A 26692-nucleotide genomic window follows, 5' to 3' on the forward strand; every position below is an offset into this window, starting at 1 on the left:
ACAAGCTTGAGTGAATTCGGCTAAGAAACGAGCAAGAACGAATGATTTGAAGTTTTTGCGGAAATGAACGAAGCAGAGCAACAGCGAAATAATGAAGAAGATGGGTATTTAAAAACCCCGATTCTGTCGCCAAACGACAGGATTGTCGCGAGGCAACAGACGCAGATGCTGGCGACAGGTGTTTCTGGCTGGCGCTGGAGCGGCGACAGGATGTTGGGCCCCACATTATGACATTGTGGACCTATTTCAGCAGTTTGGGTTCCTTGGTACGCGAGTTAGCCCCTCTAAGCAAAATTGACATGATTTAGTAATCGGCTCGATTGCAATTGCATAAAGTGATCGACCTGATGAAAGATCGTCTCACTTAGCTTAAGCGCCTACATATTGGCTCGTAAAAAGGCACCAAAATAATGGTTCAGTAGTAGCACTGATGTAATGGTTCACAAAAAGTAGAAGCACCGAAGTATTGGTACGAAAATAATATATTAAAGATCAATACGTAGAGTGATCTTTGGCGATGTCCCAACATAGAGAGGAGTTGTCTAATGGCGAAATACTGCTGTGGCGAGGTAATGTCATAAATTTTGAAGATGGCGAGATATGGTCTCCTTCGACGGTCCCTCAAGGTAAAGAAGAGATCGTCTATAGCGGCGACGTACTGCCACAACCCTGAAGATGACGACGCACAGTTATTTTCTACGATGTTCCCGAAATACTGTGGAGGATTGTCACCAAGAAATATTGGAGATGACGACGTAATGTTACCTTCAAAGATGGCATTCTCTAGCTTGTGGAAGGTCGTCAAGACAAAATGCAACAACAAAAATGGTTACCTCCAGAGACGTGTGCTCGACGGTGTAAGATATGCGTTTCTTAACTCTTTTATCTGTTTTAGCTAATGATTAATTTGCAGGTATCGGCGTTATAAGAATGATTTGGGATCGCAGAACAATCTGAATCATTCTCCGTCCCTATCGCTACTTTGACTTTTGTTTTCGAAACCTTCATTTCTCCAAACTTAGTCAAAGAGGGGGCTTCTGTAGACACCCATTTGTGTCTCCCCAAAACCAAACCCAGTGATGAATTCCTTTCATGTCGAACCATAATCGAATGAGGTGAAAGTGTGGAAAAGTCAAGTGTTGCGGTTTAATTTTGTTTAAAATTCTCTTATCTCTGTTTTTTAAAATAACTCTATTTATTAAAAATAGCCAAACCAGTTTAGTTTGGTCCTTGATAAAGGTCCAATAATAGTGTAGTTGGATGGGGCTCGAACAGACCTTTCCAACGATATATTATAAGCCCAATTCCGATGAATATTGAGGAAGTTATGGCCAAAATACTAAACTGGGTCCGGTTAATTATTTACATACGACCCAATGATCTAGAGGAGGGCCCAATGTTAATTATTATTCCTAAAATTATTAGAATTAATTATAATTTCCTAGAAGTTTCTAGAAGGTTCCTTTTAATTCTAATATTATTCGATATAATTATTATTTAATATGGATTTTTATTTGGAATAAAATAATATTATTATTTTATTATCATTTTTGAAAACACGTTTTTTATCTTCTGTACGGATTCCGTAGATCAAGTTGATTAAAGATTGGATTTCGCGTGGAAAAGCGCGTCCAAGTCAGACTGTCGCCAAACGACAAGTCTGTCGCGTCGCGACAGCGTGACTTTATGGTGACAGCGTGTAGTTTTATTCCTTATCAAATTCCATACTTTTCCGAATTATTTTCCTTATAAATAGGGTCCCAAAACTCCGTCTTCATTCATTCACAATCACCCAATTCTCTCTATTCTCTCTTGAGCAATCTATGCTTTCTTTCTCTCTCTTTTTCTAAACTAGCTTTTAAACACAATTCAAAATACACAAGATTTAGAATTACCTAGCCAAGTTCGAAGTTGCCTTCGCCCTAGACGTGCAAGGTTTAATATTTTCTGAGGATTTGGTCCAAATCTAGTCAAAACTTTATTTAATATGATTTCAATTTAATTATTTAATTATTCTTTATTAATTTCATTGAAGTTTACTAACTTGTGTATTTTGTTATTAGAAAGAGGTACGAGGCTTCAAAGTAAGTAGATTAGCTTACTCTCTATTTCTTTCACAATGTAGAAAGCATGTTTATTATTGTTTTATGCTTCCTAGTATCATGTTAGGATGTATTTAATATTTCTATTATCATGTTAGGATGTTATTGCTATCTAGTATCATGTTTAGGTACCTTTTATTATTTCTAATATCATGTTAGTACCATGTTAGGTTAAAAGCTGTGATCTTTATTGTTTAGTGACATGCTAGGAATTGTTATTAATCTTGTTAGTAACATGCCTAGGATCTTGCTATTATTATTAAGCTTTATTATGCCTTATCATGATTATGATTATATTATGATTATTATGATTATATTATGATTATTATTATGGTTATTATGATTATGCTTATGTTGCTTGATATATTTATTGTTATTGCTTGATCACACCTTTTATGCATGTTGAAGGGAATTTGTACTTGAAATGACGCTTAATAAGATAATAAATAATTTGGTTTAGGCTAATATGATTTTAACTCAAGTGATCACCAATAATAGTTTTATTTGTGCATTAATATTCAACCAACATAGATAAACAGGTTGGGATTAATAAAATGTTTGCATGTTAGTCAAAAAGCGCACATGAATACGAGCAGAACAAAGTAGAAGCCTAATTTATAGGGCGAGCCCTTTCTTTTGTAGATTGGAGTCGTACCCTCATCCCCGAACCCTATCTGGTTCAAGACCTTATGGAGTTGACGGTCCCTTGGATCGTTTATTTGGGTTTACAAGTTCCTAAAAACTTGTTGGCGACTCTTTTGCTCTCTTTTCTTTCCCTTTGGAACGATACCATACTTTAGTGTATGATCACAGTGGGGTTCAAGCTTGGGATCATAATGCTTGAAATATTCCCTACAGATATATATTTAGATATAATACAATTGATAGGGTTTGCTTGGAGAATAATAAACCCTAAAATCTAGATAGTTCTAGAATGATACAAGGGTATAATGGGCATCCACATATATATATATATATATATATATATATATATATATATATATATATATATATATATATATATATATATATATATATATATATATATACGCATATATATATATATATATACGCATATATATATATATATATACGCATATATATATATATACACATATATATACATATATATATATATATACACATATATATACATATATATATATATATATATATACACATATATATATATACATATATATATATATATATATATATATATATATATATATATATATATATACACTCCCCCTTGGATGTCCATTATCTAAGAATGTGCCTCCTTAAAACCATATTAAGAAAAACCCTGCGAGATAAAAAGCTAATGAAGAAAAAAGAGTACGACAATCTTCGTAATACGCTTGGGATGCTACCTCATTGAAAACCTTACCAGGAAAACCCAATGTGGGACAAAACCATGGTTAAGGGAAAAAGAGTGCAGTACGATTTGCTCCCCCTGATGAATGCATAACGTATTAACGTGAAATCTTCTAGTGCAATAAATCCCATGCGATATGGTTGGGTTACTTCTTTCATGTAGTAGAATGCAATTTCTTAATGATTGATCCTTTTAAATTGAACTTGAATCTTCAAATCTTCAAATGGACTTATTGAAGCGTCTTCATTTCGATAATTTAAAATTATTATAACAATTATATGTATGCCTTCTTCTGGAGGTCATATGTACTACAAAATGATGATCAATAATTGATCACGTTATCCAAATATAATTTCATGGCAACACTTATTATCATCATATATATGTCATTTTCCATTATCATAAGAATTAAGAAATTTAACTAATTACATATTTTGCTCATGGCTCTTCTGGACCATAAGAATATTATTCTCACTCAATGGTATCTCAACTCTATTCTTTAATTAGACATTTCATGTTTTATATGAGAGTTTGTCAATGAATACAAAGGCTTGTTGAATCTCACATACTCAAACTTCAGGTTGAGATATCGATGACGTAGTCATATTGACTTTTCATGAGTTTGATAATAATTGCAATATTCAAGATATAATATATGTAGGGCTGGGTATTTAAATACGTCGTATATAACTTGTTCAGGAACTCTTCTTACATGAATCATAACAAGCTATTATTAAATCGACGCCATCAATAATTTCATTAATAGTGTAAGCCCATTGAAATATAAATATTTCTTTGTAAGTTCCCATCAATGTTATATATAGTTATATACGATTTACTATACATTGGACATACATTCACACATACCACAATTATTATATAGAAACTAGTTAGTGCATGTGATAAGTGACTTTATGTCACTTGTAGGGTGTTTATTGAGTCGTTTTCCGGCTTATTTTCCAATATTTTAACCCTTTTATCCTTTATTTCTACTATTTTCTTATCGTCTTTATTTTGAGTATTTTTGTAATTTTTAATAGTTTTTAGTTTATTTTCGTATTTTTAGCTATTAATTCCTAGTTTCTCTCATTTTCTTATTTTATTTTATTTTCTTATTTGTTTTCTTTATTTTATTTAATTTCTTTTAATTTTATTTTTAAGTTATTTTATTTTATTTTATTTTATTTTATCTTATTTTATTTTATCTCTTGATAATACCCTCGTGTTTTTGGTTGTAGGTGCTCCGGGTTTCAAATTCATGTTCGAGTTCGAGGTCCAAGTCAAATTTCCAAGTCAAATTTCCAAGCCCCTAACCTCTTGTTGCTGCCACTCTAACCTACACCACACTATTTTCCTATCCTACACCACAACTCCACCACGCAATCTACCAACCAACAGCCACACCACAACTCAACCTCGTCTCTCACCTTCCCCTGCTTCCCCACGCAAACACTACCAACAGCAACCACAGCACCTCCAACCAGACTCGCTTCCACCTGCGACCACAGCCGCGCCAGCCACCCAGCCTAAACTCCTCACCGTCAACACCAAGCAGCAGCCGCAGCCACCAACAACCCCAACAACAATCCCACATAACCCCCTCACCGAGTTAACCACCAAAACCTCCAACTCCACATCACATCCGCGTCCAATTTACACCCACTTTCAGCTACCCAAACCGCGCCCATGTTCTACCGAACCAACCCAAAGTTCGGTCGAACCATTCACGAGCTCTGCACGTGGTTGTTAATGAAGATCGAACGGTGGTGTTTGCTTGATGATAATGAGCGGTGTTGACTGAAGAGTGATGATTGCTGATTTCGTTTTATGGGATGTGAAGCAGGGGATCATTGCCCCATTTTTAGAGCAGCCAAAATCGAATTAGAAGAAGAAAGGGGCTAAGGTTTTGGGGGGTTGGTGGGTTTATTTTAATTTCATTTTCTTTTATTTTATTTTCTTTTCTTAATTCTTTTTATCTTTTCCTTTTCATTTTCTTATTTCTTTTCTTTTTTATTTTTCTTTTGTTTTTCCTTACTTTCTCATTCTTTTATTTCTTTTATTTTTCTTAATTTTATTAGCTTAGTATAAATACCCATTTTTGAGGTAATTAGTGGGGGGAATCATCTATTATTCTATTTTTTTTCTTAATTAGTTTTAGGAGAGCTTCTCTCTCTTAGGATTAGATTAGATAATTTTAGAGATGGAAAGTAGATTATTGCTCAAGTTTCTTCAATGTATTCAACTTTGGTCAAGTTCTTTTCATTCAAGCATTACTTCCAAGTTTTTATCTTTATTAATCTCATCTTTAGTAATCTATAATCCCTTCTTTTAGCTTTATTTATTTACTTTGTAGTTGGTATTTTCATCTATCTCTTTAGTTGAACTAGTTGGTATTGTTTTATTATTCTTAATCATGCTTAGTCTTGTGCTTCTTGAATTCATGTTTACTATTATGTTTAATCTCCCTTCTCTAGGCTAATTTCTTAGCTAAGGGAAGGGGGTGGAAAATATGTGTTGATATTGGATGAATGATGATGGTTGGATTGAACTCATGCCATAAATTGATGAAAGACATGAGGTTGCACTTTATTTGATGCTCTCTAGTTTAAATGCATGAAAGTGATTTGAACTAGATTAAGATCATCTCCATTCTAATGATTACATGAGAATGAGTTGTTAAAGTGGAGTTTTATAGATTGTGCTTCTTTATTCTCTTGATTTGATTGTAACTAATAGGATGCATGGGAATGATCCTAATTAGTATAGAACTCTTTCATTGATTTGCCTAGACTATTGCATGAGAATGAATTGTTTGGGTAGAATCTTGTGTTCTTTAGCATGTTCATCATGATAACCATGATTGTTCCCCTCTTTCTAATCATATTTGACACACCCGTACCCCTAGCGTCGTTCTCTCTTGATTTTAATCATCTTTATCTTTGCTTGTTTGTAGTTTTAGTGTTTCCTATCCAAAAACCAACAAAAATATACCCCTTTTTACTCTTGCATTAGTGATATTGAAGTTGAACGAGTGAGCTTCCTTAGTGGTTCGACCCTTTACATGCCCCTATACTTGTGTTAGGGTAGTTTAGGATTATAAATGATTAATTTGATTAGGGTAGTAGTTTAACGACCTATCTTATCCCTATCAGCATGAAATATGAGATATAAAAATCATGATTAGATATTGAACAAAACATCGAACAACTTCCTAAACATGCAATAACCAATGCATTAACCTATGACTCACGCATGCACATGGGTATAAGACTCAAATTAATGTAAGACACTATACAGTTTAGATTATTTCAAAATCCATATTTCATTGGACTTCTGGTCCGTGATAAACTTTTGATGATTATCATTATGTCGACATCATAACGGACATATGTTTTAGATCCCTTATTCAATAGCCCATCCATTCTACATGCATATGCATATTATTCATCGGTTCCATTGTGTACTGGTATCATAAAATTATTTTAATGTACATTTCGCATGCTATTTTATAATGATATCTGAATACATTTCTCATTGTTGGTACTATCATAACATTTATTACATAATAGGCCATCTACTATAATAATTAGATATATGTACCACATATTAAGGGTATTTCTCACACTATGGTATTAATATACTATTATTATACTTTAAAGTATCAACTGCACTATCTTGCCGTATATCGTATATTCATATTGGAACCGATTATACAAACTACACTTCAGGTGTAGTGATTTAAAGTAAATTGGCAAGATCTATCTTAATGTATGCACATAATATCATTATCACCATAATCATAATATATCAATCTATTCCTCTAGCAGATGGGTCATAACGATATACAAATCTAATCATAGATGTGTAACATATACAAAAGTTGGCATGTAACTTTACAAAGTATCACTAGAGGGATTAACTATTTATAGTATTATAATTTTGCCAACTTACTTCAATTCTTCCCCCTAAGTTGGTAAAATTTCTCAAATGTCGGGGCAATTCTTCACCAACTTAGAATACAATTTCATGAGCATCAAATTTCATCTCGTTGGATAATCATATATATTCAACAAAGTTCTATCTCTTCTGGAGAATAATGAAATTTTATTATTTTCTAGAGATCAATATTAATAGGGGGTAATAAATTATGCAGTTGCTAATTTCTTATTCTATTCCTTATGTGCTGACATACAATAGCCCCAATCAAGATAATTGTTATACAAATATAAACTTTCTTGTAATTCACTAGGTGATGATATTCGGGATCACGGAAACATTAATAGTAATACTAGTTACTTAAAATTTTCACATATAACTTGTACGTGGTGAGTGTCTGGTCACCTAATATTTGTCAATGTATAAATTATTGAAAATTTTGACTTCTACCACCAAATAATTTGGACAAATTGTTTTTTACCACCTACTCTTTTAAAAGTTGTATTTTACCACCAAATAAACTCAAAAAATTGTTTTTTACCACCTACCGTTTAGGAAACTGTTAAATCTAACGGAATTTTTTTAAATTCTTCGATTTTCGTGCCTAAAATATGTTTTTCATAGGTTTAGGGGGGCATTTTGGTCCTTTGGATCCAATTTGAGGTCAAAATTGATAAAAAATAATCGGAAATACCTCGTTTTGCGTGTTTAAAAATACATCGAATTGCGTGAACACACAAAACGAGGTATTTCGGATCATTTTTTATCAATTTTGACCTCAAATTGGATCCGTAGAGCCAAAATGCCCCCCTAAACTTACAAAGAACATATTTCGGGCACGAAAATCGAAGAATTTTTTTTAACACCGTTAGATTTAACGGTTTTCTTAATTGTAGGTGGTGAAAACAATTTTTAGAACTTTATTTGGCGGTAAAATACAACTTTTAAAAGAGTAGGTGGTAAAAAGCAATTTGTCCAAATTTTTTGGTGGTAAAAGTCAAAATTTCCAAAAATAAAAAATAAAAATAAAAAATAAAAAACAAAACTAAAACTAAAATAAATTACAAAACATATTTTAATATTCATAATGGCTCACACTTTTTGTCAAATGAGACTCAAAGTTGAGTTGCAAAATATACTCTCTCAAAAAAAAAACTCACTCAAGTCTCACCATTGGAGGGTCTAAATAGAGAGTATGTAAAGTAGTGTTTATTGGTTGTACACCAAGAAATAAAAAAATTAATTAGCAAACATTCTGCATGTATTGATGTGTATAATTTCTAAGGTAATCAAATTCTTTATACTAATAACGAGTATATAATATGAACAAGAATTCTGCCAATTTGAATAAAGCATACATTATCAACTTCAACATCAAAACTAAAGGCAAAAACTATGGCAAGAAAGGAAACCAACGTTTAATAACCTATAATAATTAACCAAAGAAAGTTATATATATATTTCATAGATTTCATAATGCCTCTTTAAACAATGATATTCTTTATTAATTTTAGAATCATATTCTTTAGTCATAGTTTTCTTATCATGTTTAAAAAAATGGCTTTAAGAATTCTCTAAAAGCTCATAGTGACCATACCCATGAAACAAAATATTTATAGGGTACTTGTCATTATATTCTTCCCCATAATTTGATATGTTTGTCAATTTGTTTGTCTTCTGATCTTTCATAAAGACAGATATCAGATTCCTGATACAATAAAACATCAGTTGTTACCATAACCTTGGATGAGTTAGTCGGGTACATGGTGCACCCGAGAGTATATAAAAAATTTCACACAAGCAAAACACTACACATGCAGAATAATTTAAGTTATCAAATACTCACTTGAGCACATGAGATGCCATTCGTACTTCTAGTTCTCCGCCCCAAACATAAGGCTTTTGAATCCTCTCAACATACACATCAAAGTCTTCATCAATGAACCTATAAAAGAGTTTAAGATTACACACATAGATACACCTCAAAGAAAATTCTTTTTGCAATAAGAAAGAAACATACCCTTCCATTTCTTTGCGCCTCTTTAAAAGCTCTCCGACCACCTATAAAGAAAACAAAAGAAATATGTTTAAGATCCAAAATTTGTTTATAACTAATTACATTGTTTATTTATTGCATATAATCGCTTTACTATTTAGTGTTTTAAACAACCCACCTTAGCCCTCAAATCATCAGCAAGCTCTCTCTGACGGTCTTCATCAGGCACTCCCTCTCCGGTTTGTAAGCAAGCTCCGTGAGCTATTGCTCTAAACAAGCATCGGCCATCTGGTTGTACACCTTTGAGCATTTTGAAAAAGTGACGTTCATTTTCCTCCGTTTTTTTAGTTGACACCGTTTGACTTTTACACTATTCACACACTACACTTTGACTCATTTTTGTGATTTATGGATACGATTAAATATAATCATGTGGGATCTTGTTTGGATCGTCTATACGTATATTTTATTAATATCTACTTTTTATAATTTTACAATGTTGATAATTAAAGTTATTAAGCGTTAAAAACATGCGTTGACAAGCGTGATGATAGAAAGGTGTCAACTTAAAAAAACAAAGAAAGTATAATATACAAAACATTATTTTGTTTAATTAGTGCATGTTCACATTTACTGAGCTGAGCTAGCTGAACTGGACTGATTGGAGCTGAACTGAACTAAGCTGAAATGAATATTTTATGAGAGAGCGAAATTAGGAGCTGAATTGAACTCAACTGAACTAATTGAAGCTGAACTGAACTGGAATTAGTAAATGTGAACAGACCCTTAGTTTCATGTGTTTTTAAAACCAAGCAATAAAACTCAAATACAAGACATTAGATTACCAATGATGCTAAATATGTCAGTAACTGAAATTGTAAAGCTCATTTTGCATAGGAAGTGACACAAATTAATAATTTCACAATATACTATGAAAAAAGTCATTGTTTGAAAACTTGACTTTTCTAGAAAATAGTGTCAATGTGTCCTGACTTTTTCCCACATCTATACTAAAATGCATTCGTAAAAATGTTGATATGCCACATAGTTCCTATTTTGTTGCGCCACGTCATTTTCCCAACTTCACATGATGCCACATCACCCAAGCAACTAACATTAGTCCATATAAAAACATAAGTGTAAGGAGGTTCGAACCCTCAACCTCTTATAACACATGTGCCTATTATAACCATATAAGCCAATATCAATTATTTTATTTGTATAAGAAAAAAAAATCATATAAGTTCGAACCACAAGGTTCAATTAAAAAAAAAATTAAAAAAAAAAAAAAAAAAAACTATATTCAAAGAATAACTCAATTTTGGTTTGACAATGACAATTGCAATTTTGAAAAGCCTTTTAAAAAAATATCTATTGTACGTCTACAGCAGTAGCAACCCGGGGCCAACGCCCGAGGTCACTCACTAGTTTTTAAATTAAAACTAGTTTTTAGACCCAGGCGATACCTTAGGTTATTAGATGTATTTAGCACTGTCAAAACGGTTTGACAGTTCGGGTTCGGTTCGGTTTGAAATCGGTTCGGTATTAAATCGGGTCGGTTTGAAATCGGTTTAAGTATTTCGCAGGTCGGTTTCAGTTCAGTTTAAATAGTTATCGGTTCGATTCGGTTTCGGTTTATTCTTGAACGGTTTTAACTCGGTTCGAGTTGTAAACAGTTTGGGTAGTAAACGGTTCGGTGCAGACGGGTTGCGGTTTGTTAATGGTTCGGTGTAAACGGTTTTTATCCCGGTTCAAACAGTTTCGGGTTGGGAACGGTTTCGGGTTAGAAACAGTTCGGTTCGGTTTATAACTAGTTTGGTTCTTTTTCGGTTCAGTTTATACCTGGTTCGGTTCTTTTTCGGTTTAGTTTATAACTAGTTCGGTTCTTTATCAGTTCACTTTATAACTAGTTCGGTTCTTTAATACTCGATCGGTAGTAAACATGTATGCATAATTAAATTTCATTTAAAACACCTTTTTACTTGATTTTAATATTCTCTTTATAGTAAGTAGTTTGAAGTCGATTCGTTTATAAGCGATCCGGTTCATAAACGAATCGGTTTGCAAACGGTTCGGTTTATGAATGGTTCGGTTTATATACAGTTCGGTGCAAATGGGTTGCGTGTTGTTAACGGTTCGGTGTAAACGGTTTTTATTCCGATTCAATCGGTTTTGGGTTGAAAGCGATTTCGGATTAAAAACAGTTCGGTTCTTTTCGGTTCGGTTTGATTTCAGTTCGGTTTAAAACTGGTTCGGTTCATTAACGGGTTCGGTTCTTATACGGTGTAACGTTATTCAGATCGATTCGGTTTCGGGTTTATTCACATACGGTTCGGGTCGGTTTTCGGTTTAAAAAAAACGGTTTTTAATCGGTTCAGTTCTCATTTGGGTCGGTTCATTTTGGACAGTTAAACGGTTTCGGTTTGAAATTTGACAGCATTAGATGTATTACAATAATATGTATTAAAGATACATATTTTTAATATGTTATATAGTTTTTTTTTTTTGTTTTTTGGTTATTGAAAACACAAATTATGACATAGTTCAATGGTTAACCTCTTATTAATTAACCTTAAGGTCAAGGGTTTGAATTAGCATACTCCTATAAATTATGTTTCTAATTTTTTAATTAGTGTGTAATAGCATGGAAGAAAGTAGTTAATTAAGAGTGTCACGTGGCATGTAGACTTGTTGAGTTGTTTCGAAACGTATGTATAGTGCCGCGTGACATATCGACTTGATTTAAAACGCTTTTTAATATATAGTATAGGTATAGATTAATCAATGACTCTAGACTGTAGATTGAAATTTTTATAAAAAAAAAATGAACAACCTCAAATAAATCAATAAAATTCTTCCAAGTTAATAAAAATTAAAATAGTCTTGTGAATTATTTTCTGAAATACAGAAATTATATTTATGGGCAATAAATTAAATTTTTTTTGACACAATAAATTAAATTACAGTACAAGTAAATCAGTAAAATGAATTGATTTTTTAAAAAAAAAAAAAAAAAAATTAAATCTGTAAAATAATTTGGATAATCCACAACCACATGTTCGGTGTTCCAATTTTGTTCAGAAATTATGGCATTGAATATTCAGATTGGTTTAATAGTTTGCAACAAGATAGTCTGATTAGTGTACTGAGCAAATAATTAAGAGAATATTAAAAAGTTTAGAAAATGATTGAATTCAACAAAAATATAAAATTGAATATAATTAATTGAAAATTATGAATAAAAAATAGCTACTTAGATATATAAAATGAAGGTAAAATAAAATTATTAAAAAAAAAAATACCTGTAACCCGAAAATCCAATAAATCACAACAACCCTGTTCGCTAACAATGCTCTCCGCCTCATTGACAACGCCAACAATGGTCTCCGTCTCACCCACAACGTCGTCGTTCGCAACAACATCGTTGAAAGAAAGATAGACACAAACTCCATAGAGAAGATAAGCGAGGTCGAGGCGGTGAAGCCAACGAGCAGGTCTAGCATCACAAGCGACATTCCATGAGCCCTCGCCTCGTTGCTGGTGGATTGCAGGGCAGAGGTAATCCCTCCGCCAATCACCACTGGCAACAGCAACCGGAACATTTACCCGCCAAATAGAGACTGAAGAAGCTCCATCGACGACATTATTGGTCGGTTGGGAATGAGATTGATGGTAGTGGTGGTGGTGGTGGTGGTGGTGGAGGGAGAAGGTTTGAGGGGATATATTCCAAGGCTTTAACGGGCGTGCGCAGAGTAGTCCAAGTAAAGATGGGCAAGGGCCGTGCCGGCACGCGGGCGGCACGACTCCGGCACGGGCACGGTGGCCGGCACGGCACGGCGGCACGCCGGCGTGCCGTGGGCCGTGCCGTGAACAACTTTTTTGGGACCGGCACGGGCACAACCCGTGGCACAGCGGGCGGCATGGCACGTGGCACGGCCCGGCACGGCCAGGCACGGCCCGGCACGGCACGGCACGGCACGGCCCGTGCCACTAGCCGTTGGAATATGGCCGTTTATGGCCGTTTTCCAACAGCTATAAACGGCCATATTTTCCACCCCATTTCCCACCCAAATCCCCTATAAATACCTCATATTTTCCTCCAAAATTTTCGGGTACAGAATCATCATCATCTAGGAGAACACAAAGCGATGTTTCGGAGTTGCAAATGTACTTAAGTTACGACTTCATGAAAGGCATGGACGACGAAGAGAAGTTTGGCCTCGACATCCTCGATTGGTGGAAATCACAAGCCGTGAAACATCCAATTTTGTCGGCAATGGCTCGTGATATTTTTGCTATCCAAGTCTCCTCCGTTGCTTCCGAAAGAGCTTTTAGTGCGTCGGGAAGAGTTCTAGACGATAGAAGAACAAGACTAAAACCCGAAACACTTGAAATGTGTGTTTGCTTCAAGGATTGGTTGGATGCCGAAACACGTTCTCAAGATCGTACTTATGCACAAAACGACGACGATGAAGGAACGTCGACTTCTTTTAGTTCTCATACTTCTCAATCCACTCAATTGGCGGATGACCTTGAACCTCTAGGAGACGAAGACGAAGATGAAGACGAAGGCGAAGACGAAGACGACCAATAATAATTACATGATTACATATTTACATTATACAATATTGTATTCTTTTTGTATTATCGAACTTCGTATTCCGTATAATAAATGAAGTTATTCAATATTCATACACTATTGTACGATTTTTAATTATCATTACTTATATTGTAATTTTGTATTATTGAATTATCGTACATTCGTACCGGCTACCGTCATATAATAAAATAAGTTATTCTTCAATTTTTTATGTTTTCGGATTATCGCACTCGTATTTTTTTTTTTTTTTATTATATGCATTTTTATTTTTAATTCGTTTCTTTTTAACATTTTTTTTTTTTAAAAAAAAAAAAAAAAAAATATCAAGAGGCACGGTTTGGCCCGCGGCACGGCCCGTTAGGCACGTGGGCCGTGCCGTGCCGTGGGCCGGGGTGTGCCAATTGCCGGCACGGCACGGCACGGCCCGCCGTAGAACCGGCACGGCACGGCACGGCACGGTCACCACCCCGGCACGGCCAGGCACGGCCCGCGGCGGCACGGGCACGGCCCGTGCCCATGTTTAAGTCCAAGCATCACCGTTGAGATATTTTTTTGGGTTTTGGTTGTTTGGTGTGGTTGGTGGATTGTGTTTGGGGTTTAAAGGGGGTTTTAACTTTTAAGGTGATTTTGGATGGGTATTCTTGTAGTTTTATAGTCTTATTGTAATTGGTGATAATTTGGTTCTTTCAATTTTGGTTATGATTTTCTACCATCTTTTGAATTGGGGATAATCTAGAGTTTGATATCTTTATTGATTTTAGTATCCCAAATGATCTTGCTTTATCTTTATTTTAAGTGTCTCTAATTAATTGGATATGTATGTGTGGTACCTGGTTTTTTTAGTGGACAAAGATTAGTCTATAAAGGTTCCACTTAGTTGTCTGATAAGACTTATAAACAAAAATTAGAGTCGCCACCTTATTTTTATCCGAATAAGGACGGATTTTAAAACAGTCAATTTTAAGAAATAAAATTAAATAAAATCAACTGCTAACTCCATAAAAAAAAGGCACAAGGTTCGGGGTTTAGGTTAAGAGAATCGAACGTCTGGAACTCGTCTTCTCTTCCATTCTAAGGAACGGGCTCTTACTATTGCGTTGTTAAAAAAAAAAGTTTTAAGACATATTAACCACAAAAAAATAACTAATACAAGGTAGGTTCGAGCACCAAAATTGCACTACGTACCGATCATAGTGAGATTTTGAATTCACTCACGGATCAAAACCTTCGTAGTTCGGACAGATGCCATGTTTCAAATAACCAATTCCATTGGGTTTTTTAATTTGGGTTGTTGACATAAATGTCATTTTTGTAAGTGGGATTTTAGTGATCTTTGACGGATTCACTCATAAAAGTAAAACGAACCACCTTGGTTGAGGAAAATCACCCCGATTAGTGATCACCAAAAATGTCTTTTGAATAAGACAATTCAACAAATGCATCCCAATTGACGACTTTTTAGTGGGTCAAGGTATTTTTTGGAGCGAAACTTTAAGGGTTCACTATGTAATCTCACGTTGGGTTTAAATTCACTCAAGGGTAACTTTTGTAAGGTTTTAAGGGTTATGTGTTTAGGCTTAATGGAATTGGCCAAGTAAAACACGACACCTGTCAAGGCCTTACTTCCAAATAAAAGGGAACAAAAAAACTATTTAATCATATCCGATTGTCAATTAATCCATTGGGTAATTATAATGGGATGTAAGTTTATTTTTTGTGGAGATAGATAATTTTTACAACCTTATATGACTAAATAATTAATCTTAACCTCATGTTTGGAAATGAGGCCATAACCTCATATTAACTATTATTACTTATTAAAAAAACCAAACAATCAAAGTTATGATTCATTCTTGTTCACAAAAGGGTTTGAAATAAAAAGATTCACAAAATTATGAAAGAAAGATAAAATTTGTTAAAACTTTTATTTATAAAGTCTTAAAAGAAAATTAAAATCATTAAGACACCATTTATTTCAAAAGTCATCTTATAATAAGATTAAAGATTTTAAAACAACAACATTTAGAATTAAAGACTTTTATTTCTGAAGTCATCTTTAAAATAAGATTAAAGTTTCTTAAAATAACATTTAGAATTAAGGCTTGTTAAAACTCTTATTTCTAAAATCATTTTTTAAAAGAAGATTAAAGACATTTTAATTAAAACTTCATAATTTAAGAAGTATATATAATGTAGTGTAATATAGATTTCATGCCACCATTAATAAAAAATTTTAAAAGCAATTAAGAGAAAAACGTGCATATCTAAATTTTTTGATAGTTTAAACCAAAAAAATCATTAAAAATCATAGAAAAATCGAAAAAATTATTGTGAGATATGGTTGGAAAGCTCTTGAAAAGTTCTATCATTTGAGCTAAGGAACTGGAACTGATTCTGGTCGTAAAGGTCCTTTTATAGACCATCTTTGGGACGTGGTAAGTAACTCACTATTCTTGAATAACCTCTACATAAACTCTTAATTCATTAGGTCTTTAAACTCACTTTAAAAAAATAAATTATCCTTAAAAATATGCTTTAAGCAGACATATGAATGTATTAATCTTTCGTATTTAAAATTCATTAGAAAAAAAAAATGCAATGCAAAATGCAATTACCCCCCTCTTTTAATGACCTATCACCTCACCAATAGGCTTGGCTTTCTAATGTGGAGTAATGAAAGATTTAGGGCTAATTTAACACCTAATATCATCATTACCCCTATTGGTAACATCACATGGAAACAAACATGTTAGTTAGCATAATAATAATAATTAAGGAAATTAAGAAAAGATTGAAGATAATACCTTGAGCTAGATGTAGCAATTTTTTGGATAACCTCTTTGGTTTATCAAGGATGAAAATATGATCACTCCTTAGTTAAAAATTAATTAAAGAGTCTAAGTAATTTTTTTTTTGAGTTTTGATATATTAAAGAAACTAAAGCTAAATGAAGCTAATGAACTTTTTTTTTTTTTTTTTTTTTTTTATTAGAGAAAATAAACTTTGAAAAAAAATAAAGCTAAACTTAAGAAATAAACTTTTTTTTTTGGGTTTTAAGATATAATAAGAATACTTAAGCAGTTAAACTAATATTTTTAACAAAGATAATAATAACAACAATACTTGAACTTGAAATATTTTTTGTGTTTTTTTTTTTTTTGTATAAGAATTAAAGATAATAACAATAAAAATAGCAACTTAATTATAAGATGCTTTTTTAATAAACTAATAACTTAATAATAAAGCTAAATTAGAGAGATTTTAACTAAAACAAAGATTAGAGGAGAATTTTTAGAGAGAACTTTTAGAGAGAAGAATTGTAAGAATGTATTGGTGTGTTAAAACTTTGAGAATTAGGGGGGTATTTATAGGTAAATAAAGGGGTTAATTTGTAAATAAAAAAAAGTAAATAAGTTAAAATTCAAGGATTACTTTGGTAAATATCAAGATCTTGGTAATAATGAGAATCTTGATATTAACTTCTCTTGTTTTACATGTAACAAACTTGCTAATCTATTTTGCAACGCTTAAACTGATAAAATAAAGAAAACCGTAATAAAATCAACTCTAATATTCACATAATAAAAAGGTTCTAAAATGCCATGGTATATATAAAAAAAAATGTATGACCAAGTTGTGTCATAACTAAAAAAAAAATAATAATAATAATACTCACATGGTATATAATAAAAGAGCGCCTAAATTTAATTAGTCACTATTATACTCACCAAGGTGTTAAAAACAACACTTATAAAAAAAAAAATAAAAAAAAAAAAATAAAAAAAAAAAATTAGCTCTGAGATGTAAGCTCTAAAAGATATACAAAGACATTAGGTTACAATACTAAGAGGGTTGGACAAAATATCTCAGAGTTAGTAAAAAAGTAAAAGAGAAATAACCCCTACCCTTATTAGATAGTACATATAAATTTACCCAAGAATATCTGAACACACGACAAAACCTTATACATACGAGTATTTCTAATAATAACCCTCACTAAAAAAAAAATTGGATCATATAAAATCATAAGATTGACAAGGTCAACGTGAAAATACATCATACAATACTAAGTCATACAACATAAATTTAAGGTGGTCAAGAGTAAAATATATTCCCTTAACCGAATGACCTTAAAAAAAAACGTGAACTCTTATCTTACTTTACTCCACCAAAACGCAAATTTATATTTACCATAGTCGTAAAAAACAAAGACAAAAGATACAAAACTAGATCAAAACAACAGGAAAACAGATAAAACAGGAGCCAAATGTATGTCGGCAAACAAAGTTTTCATAACAGAAATTACTATTTGGAATAGTGCCAAATAGTGTTTGCATAGTGTCAAATAGTGCTTGCATAGTAAAATGCCGTACATGACGTGTATGGAATCCTGCTATCCCAATTAGCGTCGGGTAAATATTGATACAATTGATCCAAACTGAAATTTATTGGACACCACATTTACCGCAGGGGATAAAAAAAAGGTATCGTTTACTTACCATTGACAATTGCTTATCAAAATTGAAGGAGAAATAAACTAGATTGAGTAAACAAATCTGGGAAAGAAAAAAAAGAAAAAAAAATAAAAAAAATAAAAGGAAAATAATAAGCTAAACAACAAAAAGAAAAAAAAAACAAAAAAAATAAAAGAAAGAAAAACAAAACTTACATCACGTAACAAACTTTGTCAGCGGAAATAAATAACAAGAAAAAAAAGTAAAAGGAAAAAAAATAAAATCAAAGCAACGTATCCTTACCCTATAAAAGCACCAACACTCAAAAAAATGGGTTTCCTTATGAACAGTGTACTGACCAATTTGCCCCTATATTCGTTCTACCATTTCCTTATCTACAGTGCTGTGACTGATTTGCCCTCCAAAAAATCCATGTGCTTCTCTCACCTCAATCTTGTGGTGTATCTTTGCCCGTGGTCTGAGACTCTGCTTTCCCTTCTTACCTCTCTCTCTCTCTTATTTCATTTTCTCTCACTTCAATGCCTCCAGATGAACAAAAGGTACAAAGCTGTAAATTATTAATTTATGTTTAATTCACTTTGAAAATCGAATATTTTGTTGATTAAATTTTTTCATTTTTTGCTTTAATGTTACAGATCGTTTGTGATGATGATCATAATGATATTAGGATCATTTCTGATGATTCTGACCTAAATTCAATTGAGGAAAATGTTCGTTTGATTTCAATTGGAGAAGATGTTGCAGCCGAATCGTCGGCTACTGTTGATTCTCATGTTAATGAGGAATTGCTCAAGTCTGATGAAGAATTTGCTCGATTGCTTCAGGTAATTGCACCGCCGCTATTAACATTTTTAATTGTTCTTAATCAAACAAACAAAAGACAAATTAAATTTCTTCACTTTCTCTCCCTTATTAATCATGCCATCTAATCTGATCTGTAATCGTATTCGTGAGGAGGCAATCTTCAGTCCCAGATTTGTTTTTTCATAAATTTTGATTGAGCTTTCAATTAATAAATTTTGTCTTTTTATTTCATATAGGATGATTAATTTTGTGATGTTGGGGTCGGTAGTTTTTATGTTGGATCTAAATTGTTGTTTGAATCTTTGGATTGGTTGATTATTCACTGATTATTTGGTTAATTCTTGGTGTTTTTTTTTTTTACTGCAAAATCGTTTCTATATTGTAAATTAAATTTGGATGATTGTTGGGGTCGGTAGTTTTTATGTTTGCTCAAGTGTTGGGAAGTACGGTTAAGGTTTTAATTTTAAAAAGATTAATCTGCTGTTTGGTTTCAAATCAAAACAAAATCAATTTAATCTCTTCTTGCAGCTTCTGCTCAAGTTTTGGGAAGTGGGATTAAGGTATAACAAAAAGATAACTTTGCTGTTTGGTTAGTTTAATCAAATAAGGCTTCTGAAATTATCTAATTGAGGATATGCAATTGTGGGGGGAGAAGGTAAAAGTATGGAAGTAAAGATGAAAGAGGGAGAATGAGAGAGGGTAGTGAAGCATGTAAAACTAAAGTAATAAGAAAAGAATAAGGTAATGCAGATATGCAGTGGAAGGGGGGAAGGAGAGGGAATTTGGAAGTGAAGATGAGAGAGAGGGAGAGGGGGGGTCTGGTTGGGTCAGGTGAGTTAATGTCAGGTTTATTTGTTTGTTTTATGGAGGACTATGAACTATATGAAGCTTGAGTTCCTTCTTATGTGGGCTGGTCTATTCCTTTGAGGCTTTGAGTAGTAGACTTGTAGATACTTCCACTCTCTTATTACATAGTGCAGCAAAATGCCTGACTTTTCATGCTTTGCCAGTGATATGTAATGTTCTTGCCATGCTAAACAGTTTTACAAACTGCCATATGTGTGTTGAGCTATGTGACCAAGAACTAGAGCTGAAGGTACAAATATCTGCACTCATAAGCTAATATGGACTATACTGGAGCTGTTGTGACAGATGCAGAGATTAGAGAAATAGTTCTCTTGGACAGGTATACAAAAATCAGAAAGTTTCATCTGACAAATTATTCTCCATGGTCGTGTAATAGGTAATAGGATAAAGACTTTAGTATTCGAGTAGCTTTTTGTTTTTGTTTTTTTAAGAAACAAGTATTCGAGTAGCTTACGGAAAGACACATTAAGAACTTATAAAAATTTGATGATGAATTTCCAATCTAGCGATGACGAAATTGTAATTGTAGCTAATGTACTCCACGAAGAAAGATTTGTTTGACACTTTCATTATATGCTATGTAGTATTGAAGGAGATCTATTTAAAAATGTCACAATATGTTCCATTTAGTTGCACTCCAATGATATCTTTATTTTTTTTTTTTTTTTTATTTTTTTTTTTTTTGGTGTGTTACAAAAACAATTTTGGGTTTATAAGTGTGCTGACCAAATTGCTCTGCTGTTTGGTTTCAAATCAAAACAAGCATATTGCCCTGGAATGTACCACAAAGTCTCTTTGTTGGAACTGTCAAGAACCTGGCCACACAGCCAACAGCAGCCCTAATGAGGGCATTTGCCACAGGTGTGGCAAGGGTGGTCACCAGGCCAGGGACTGTCATGTCCCACCACCACCACCCGGTGATGTGAGGTTGTGCAACAACTGTTACAAACAAGGCCACCTTGCACCAGATTGTACCAACGAGAAGGCCTGCAACAACTGTAGGAGGACAGGTCACCTTGCTCGAGACTGTACTAATGAACCTGTCTGCAACCTGTGCAACTTGTCAGGACACGTAGCAAGAGGTTGCCCTAAGGCAGATGATCTTGCTGGGAGAGGAAGTGTGGTTCGAGGTGGTGGTGGTGGTGGTTACAGGGATGTTGTATGCAGGAACTGCCAGCAGCTAGGGCACATGAGTAGGGACTGTGTTACACCAGTGATCTGCAATATGTGTGGAGGGCGTGGTCATCTGGCATACGAATGTCCTTCAGGGAGGTACTTGGATCGCTACCCCAGGAGGTACTAATTGTTGTAGCTTACCGTGTGATGGCTATCCATGAGAATTAGGTGTATCGGCATATTTTTTGCCAGTTAGTTATGTTACTAGAATCTTGAAGTAGACTTTATATAGTTTTAGCTGAAGTTTTAAGTTGACAAGTTTCAAATTGTTCTTTGAGTGCTGTACTATTGAATGGAATGGAACTTTTAGCATTATTTGAAGTTTGTTGAAGTTGAGATTTAAAGAATTTGGATATTTCAATCTATTTTCATTTTATTTATTGCACAAAATTTATCAAGATTAATAAAAGTTAATAAAGGGCATTTCTTATAGAATGAGATTTGTACTTTTGTGATAGGCTATATTTAGAGACTGATTTTAAGCACTGTATTTGATTAAAGCCTTATATACTCAATATAAGGTGTGAGTAGAAGATGAAGAGTTATGAATTTTGATTGACAAATTGATAAGGTATATCTTCATTCTCATGGTTTCCTTTGTTCAGTTCAACTTTAAATTGAGAAATTTTCAAGTCAAATTTGATAAAAAAAAAAATTGGGGGTTATCGATTTAGTTTAGTTCGAGTAAAATTTAGGGGTTTTCTCGATTCAGTTCTATTCGTTTTTAGATTAGAGTTTCTCTGATTTAATTCAGTTAGGTCATAGATGTTCACACTATTAATAATCTTCACATTAAGTACATTGATTTAGCAATTATAGGTGCTATGTATTTTAAGATCTAAAATTGCGGTTTTTTGTAGGAGGTGAAGAACAACTGGTGGGTCTTTTCATCAACTACGGGCAAGCATCTGATTTCATTGACTTTCTTGGTATGATTCTAAATATTGCTAAGGATGAAATTTTTGGGAAGATAACACCTAATTTCTTGATGATTTCTTTTATGAATTGAAAGTAGCTTCTCAAAATTCCAAAAATTAAATTAATTTCGAAATTTATAAAATTCGGAAATTTGTCTCTATTATTAAATGTTAATTCAAATTTTGGACTCTACTGTTGTAAAATGTAAATAGACAGGTTTATTAATTCATTGTTGAAGTTTTAAATAGAGAGTTTCTTCAAGAGAGCAAAAAAATGGAAGGTATGCATATTAATGTGAGATTTCCTTGGCTGCCTTTTCCTCAGTGACCTTTGTAAACAAAAATTACAAAAGATGCAATTTATATATAATATAAGTATATATAAGTGCCTTATTATATTTTTAACATAACTTTGTTGGAATTTTTTGAGCTAATTAAAACTAAAATATCTATATTACACAGACAGGGGAGCAAGTGAAGAGCCTTGCAACAGGAGCAGCTGAAACAGTAAAGAGCCCTTTTGGGATTAAACAAAACGAGTAATGCAGCAGGCAGCAACCCTACTGCTGGCACCACGAATGTCACCACCACCACCCCTAGCAGTACACCCAGCATCACCCCAGACAATGCACCCAGCAACTTGCCCCGCCTGCCAATCTAAAGAATTAAATTTCTAATATGGGTAATTAAGATATAAAGTAAAAGTTGGTGACTTCCTCTCCAACTGTCCTCTAATTGCAAAGAGCTACTCCTACTTACCCTGCCCTTTAGTTTTGAGTAATTTATCTTGGCTAATTTATCTTCTTTTGTAATGTTTGTGTTGTTATTTGCTTCAGATTTATTGTTTTTTGATATTTTTTTCTTCGTATAATTCTAACTGTCTATATTGATTCAAGGGTAAGGGTCAAGGGCTCAGGCTATATTGATTTTTTTTTTTTTTTTTAAAAGTCACATATATAGTTATCATATTTTTCATTTTAATGAAGATTAAAGACTTAATTACAATTGTACATACAAGATTTCATTAAAAAAAGGGAAAAAAAACAGTTGAAGAGAAAACAAGTGTAGGTAGCTTTGTGAGGCTATAGAAAGAGATAGATTAGGGACTACGAAAAAAAACCCAAAAAAAAAAAAAACTGATCTGGCTGTTTTGTTTGGGTAAAACATCAATTTTGTTCTTCCATTAGTAATGATAGTCATAAGCCCAGTAGTAATGGAAGATTACATGTGCATGTGTGCATTACAGTGTTAAGACCATCTAGAATGTATTAGAGTGTTGAGACAAGCTTGCTGCTGAAGCGCAGGGCACACTTGATTTCTTCAATTCAGTCAACAGAGTTTACTTCTCTTGAATTATAATTAATAAAGATTTGCAGATTTGTGTGGCTGTCTATGACCCATATCATCACCTTACTTCTCCTGGATTATAATTAGTAAAGATCTACAACATTACATGAGTGATATTTAATATGGGAGAAAAATAGGCCAATAATGCGGTGATTGAATTAATTTCCATGTAGTGTAACGTTTCAATCATTTTAGATTATATATTTCTGAAATCTTCTTTTTGTGCTAACCTTTTGATGATATACATAATAAATGTTAGTATCATAGATTTAGGCATTTATAGAATTAAGCTACGAGCTTCTGAATGTTGCTTTGCTGAATATTTGTTAATGGAACTTGGCATAATTGGATTCAATCCGAGTATGGAAGCCATTGATTTACATCATCCCAGCATAACTTCATTTGAAGGAGTTCTTGATGGTAAAGGGATCAGCAGATTGACAGTTATTAATTGGGGGGGGGGGGGGTTTAAGTGATCCCATTCATTTCTTATTTTGTTTAGATCTTCAACTAATTCCTATGACTAATAGGTTAAGTAGCATATATTGCAGCAGCTATCCATTGTTGCTATAAGTATGATTAGTATAGCAATTTGATGTCTTTTTTTTGGCCAATTTAATACCGAACTTGTGCAATGTGAATTGTATGGCGTTCTATGTTTACAAATTAATTTCTAAAGAGTGTGTTGTCACCTCTTGTTATAACTGATTCTAACTTGGTATCTATTTGCAGGGTCTCTGTGATTGGAGGGACGCTATTGCCCATGCAGAGAATGAAAGCACTGGTTATATATTGCCTTATAAAGTACTCTTGGAAATAGGTATTTGAAAGCCCTTTGAAAGCATGCTTTTGATATATTTACCATTTTGCTCAGGACCTGTATGTTTCGAATTTGTATGCGACGTTTTCATCCTTAACTTATTTTATTGAATGGAAAAGCCAAGCAGATGCCTCTGACTACTAGCAAATTACGACAATTGGTAAAGTCTAAGCACCCATATGTGCATATGTTCAGAACATTTCGTCTGTGAAGCCGTAGCTCAGTAATTGAAAGAAGCTCAAATTCAGATGGTGAGTTTGTAGTACTGGAAGATTACATGTGCATGCGTGCGTGCGTGTATTATTCTCAATTCATAAAAACTACTTAATTCTAGATTTTTTTAGCTGGAATACACATTTTGTGTGCGACTCTTTTAAGAAGCTTATAACTTTACTATTCTGTTGAACTGCGGCATTCTGCAACTTATTTAGCAATTTATTTTTCTCAATTTCATAAATTTTAGTTTCATTGAATTTGTCTCGTGTCTGAAGCCTTGAATTATTGGTGGTACTCTATTTGAGAGTTAGGTTTTTGGCTACTGATCTGGATTAACTACAGTTATCACTATGTTGAATTGTCTTGTTAGTAGTGTTAATTTCTGATTGTCTGGTCTTTTGATCTAACTGTGTCTCCATACATTGTACAGAAATGGAGAATTAGTTTATTTGAAATTTAGTGCCCTTGACTAATTTTTTTTCATGTTTTGTGATGTCATGATTCCTTTCAGGCACCTGAATTGAATAAAGCAGGGACTGATATCTCTGATGCTGTAGTATCGGTAAAGGTTCTGGTGGTAGCCAGCATGAACAAGCATCAGCTCATTTGCAGTTGAAAGATCAAGGTTCAAAGCTTACTGGCCATGATCCCAATTCCCAAACCAAGGAAGGATGGAGCGTTGGTAAAGGATAAACTCCAGCACGGAATATATAATTTTGGCTAATCTAAAATAATGAGTTTGGTAACACCTATATCAATCAATCAAAGCCTTAATCCCATAAATCCCATAAATGGGGTTTGGTAACACCTGCAAGATAGTAACTGGAGCAATCATCTTTATGTTTGTTATGCATCCTTTCATTGTGGGTGATTGTTGTAAAATTGATGGAGTCCATGCGTTTTTGGTATTTTGGTTTCACTTTTGTATTTTTGTGTTGATGAATTAGGTAATAGATTTTAACTGCATCTTCTTGTTGATTTTTCTTATTCTAGCATTGTTGCTTGGATTAACATGGCATGCTCTAGGTTGATGGGAAATTAAGGAAATGCAAATATCTTAATAAAAGTTGGTTTCATATATACACTGGATTTTGACGTTGTATACTTCTATATCGTTAAACTTATATTGCTCTTTGTTGCTTCTCCTGATGGGAAATATGTATATTTGGTGTCATACACTAAATACCACGAGAGGAGAGCAATTATTAAAAAAAAAAAATGTAGATCATTTTCATTATAAGAAGTGTTACATTATTTAAAACTTACGACCAGATTAGATAAGAAGTGTTAAAATAGTGTGCAATCTCTTGAATTTTTCTATTCCTAAGGTTTCTGAACTTTAAATTTTTAAGTTTTTTTTAATAAATATCTTCTAAGAAGTTTAGAAAAATTAGCTTAGGAAGAAAGTTTATAAAAACTCATAGGAAAAAAAAAAAAAGAGACCACATAACAAGTCATTTAAGAAAATCATGGTAATAAATTTAACTAAAGAATGAAAAAAAGGCGGACATTCCTTAAGAAAAATAACTTGTGAAGATAGGGTCAATTGGCTTTGGAGAGATGAAAGACCAATTAAGAACAATCACATTAGAACATCAAGACAATTAACTTAGAAAAGAAATTAAAGAGGGAGACCACTTATGAAAGATCACTAAACAAAATTAAGGCAATTAATTTATGAATAAACTTACTAATGAAATGAACATATGAGAATAAGAAAAATTAGCTTAGGAAAAAGAGTTACTAAAATGCTTAAAAAGAAAGAGAGACCACTTAAGAAGTATAACTCAAAAAGAAAAGTTACTTAAGAAGAAAGATCGCTAAATAAAAGAAAGATAGCTTAGAACTCAGGACAAATAGTTTAGGTGAGAATCTTAGGGCAATTAGCTTAGGAGAGGAAAAGAAAGAAACCATTAATGAGAGAGACCACTTAAGAAATAGAAATTACTCAAGATAAAGAAAGATCACTTAAGAAAAAATATCACTAAAGAAAGAAAGATAACTTAAGAAACTAGGGCAATTATACACAATTAGTTTATGAGAAAAACTTAGGGCAAT

The 26692-nt window shown here is 33.1% G+C and overlaps 2 protein-coding genes across 4 annotated transcripts; one reads left to right on the plus strand and one right to left on the minus strand.

Moving 5' to 3' along the window:
• Positions 1-8901: 8901 nt before the first annotated feature.
• Positions 8902-9722, minus strand: LOC145604061 (OVARIAN TUMOR DOMAIN-containing deubiquitinating enzyme 4-like). The gene is made up of 4 exons (XM_081660013.1): positions 9591-9722; positions 9437-9477; positions 9263-9361; positions 8902-9124 (listed from the first exon to the last, which is right to left on the minus strand). The coding sequence occupies exons 1-4, from the start codon at positions 9720-9722 to the stop codon at positions 8980-8982; spliced, it is 417 nt and encodes a 138-aa protein (XP_081516139.1). The 3' UTR covers positions 8902-8979.
• A 9184-nt stretch (positions 9723-18906) lies between these two features.
• LOC145603527 (uncharacterized) lies at positions 18907-25714 on the plus strand. Of its 3 annotated transcripts, XM_081659449.1 has the most exons (9): positions 18907-19026; positions 19123-19311; positions 20922-21454; positions 21856-21905; positions 22195-22263; positions 22714-22933; positions 24331-24418; positions 24538-24669; positions 25146-25714. In XM_081659449.1, exons 1-4 carry the CDS (start codon positions 19006-19008, stop codon positions 21863-21865), a joined length of 753 nt encoding a protein of 250 aa, XP_081515575.1. In that variant the 5' UTR covers positions 18907-19005; the 3' UTR covers positions 21866-21905; positions 22195-22263; positions 22714-22933; positions 24331-24418; positions 24538-24669; positions 25146-25714. The 3 variants fall into 3 exon arrangements, 1 of the variants encoding a protein (XP_081515575.1); XR_014104870.1 differs by lacking the exons at positions 18907-19026; positions 19123-19311; positions 21856-21905 and having other exon boundaries at positions 21317-21454; XR_014104871.1 differs by lacking the exons at positions 18907-19026; positions 19123-19311; positions 21856-21905 and having other exon boundaries at positions 21317-21454; positions 24546-24669.
• Positions 25715-26692: the final 978 nt, after the last annotated feature.

This window comes from Chenopodium album, chromosome 22 (genome assembly GCF_948465745.1).
Source record: "Chenopodium album chromosome 22, dcCheAlbu1.1, whole genome shotgun sequence".
NCBI lineage: Eukaryota > Viridiplantae > Streptophyta > Magnoliopsida > Caryophyllales > Amaranthaceae > Chenopodium > Chenopodium album.

Excerpts from the sequence above, each read along its gene's own strand:
- LOC145604061 (XM_081660013.1), bottom strand. The coding sequence starts at position 9,722 with ATGCTCAAAGGTGTACAACCAGATGGCCGATGCTTGTTTAGAGCAATA. Across the intron at positions 9,478-9,590 it reads CTGATGATTTGAGGGCTAAG|GTGGTCGGAGAGCTTTTAAA; the intron begins GTGGGTTGTTTA and ends TTTTCTTTATAG. Across the intron at positions 9,125-9,262 it reads ATGGCATCTCATGTGCTCAA|GAATCTGATATCTGTCTTTA; the intron begins GTGAGTATTTGA and ends TTATTGTATCAG.
- LOC145603527 (XM_081659449.1), top strand. The coding sequence starts at position 19,006 with ATGCCTCCAGATGAACAAAAG. Across the intron at positions 19,027-19,122 it reads TGCCTCCAGATGAACAAAAG|ATCGTTTGTGATGATGATCA; the intron begins GTACAAAGCTGT and ends TTAATGTTACAG. Across the intron at positions 19,312-20,921 it reads AATTTGCTCGATTGCTTCAG|CATATTGCCCTGGAATGTAC; the intron begins GTAATTGCACCG and ends AATCAAAACAAG.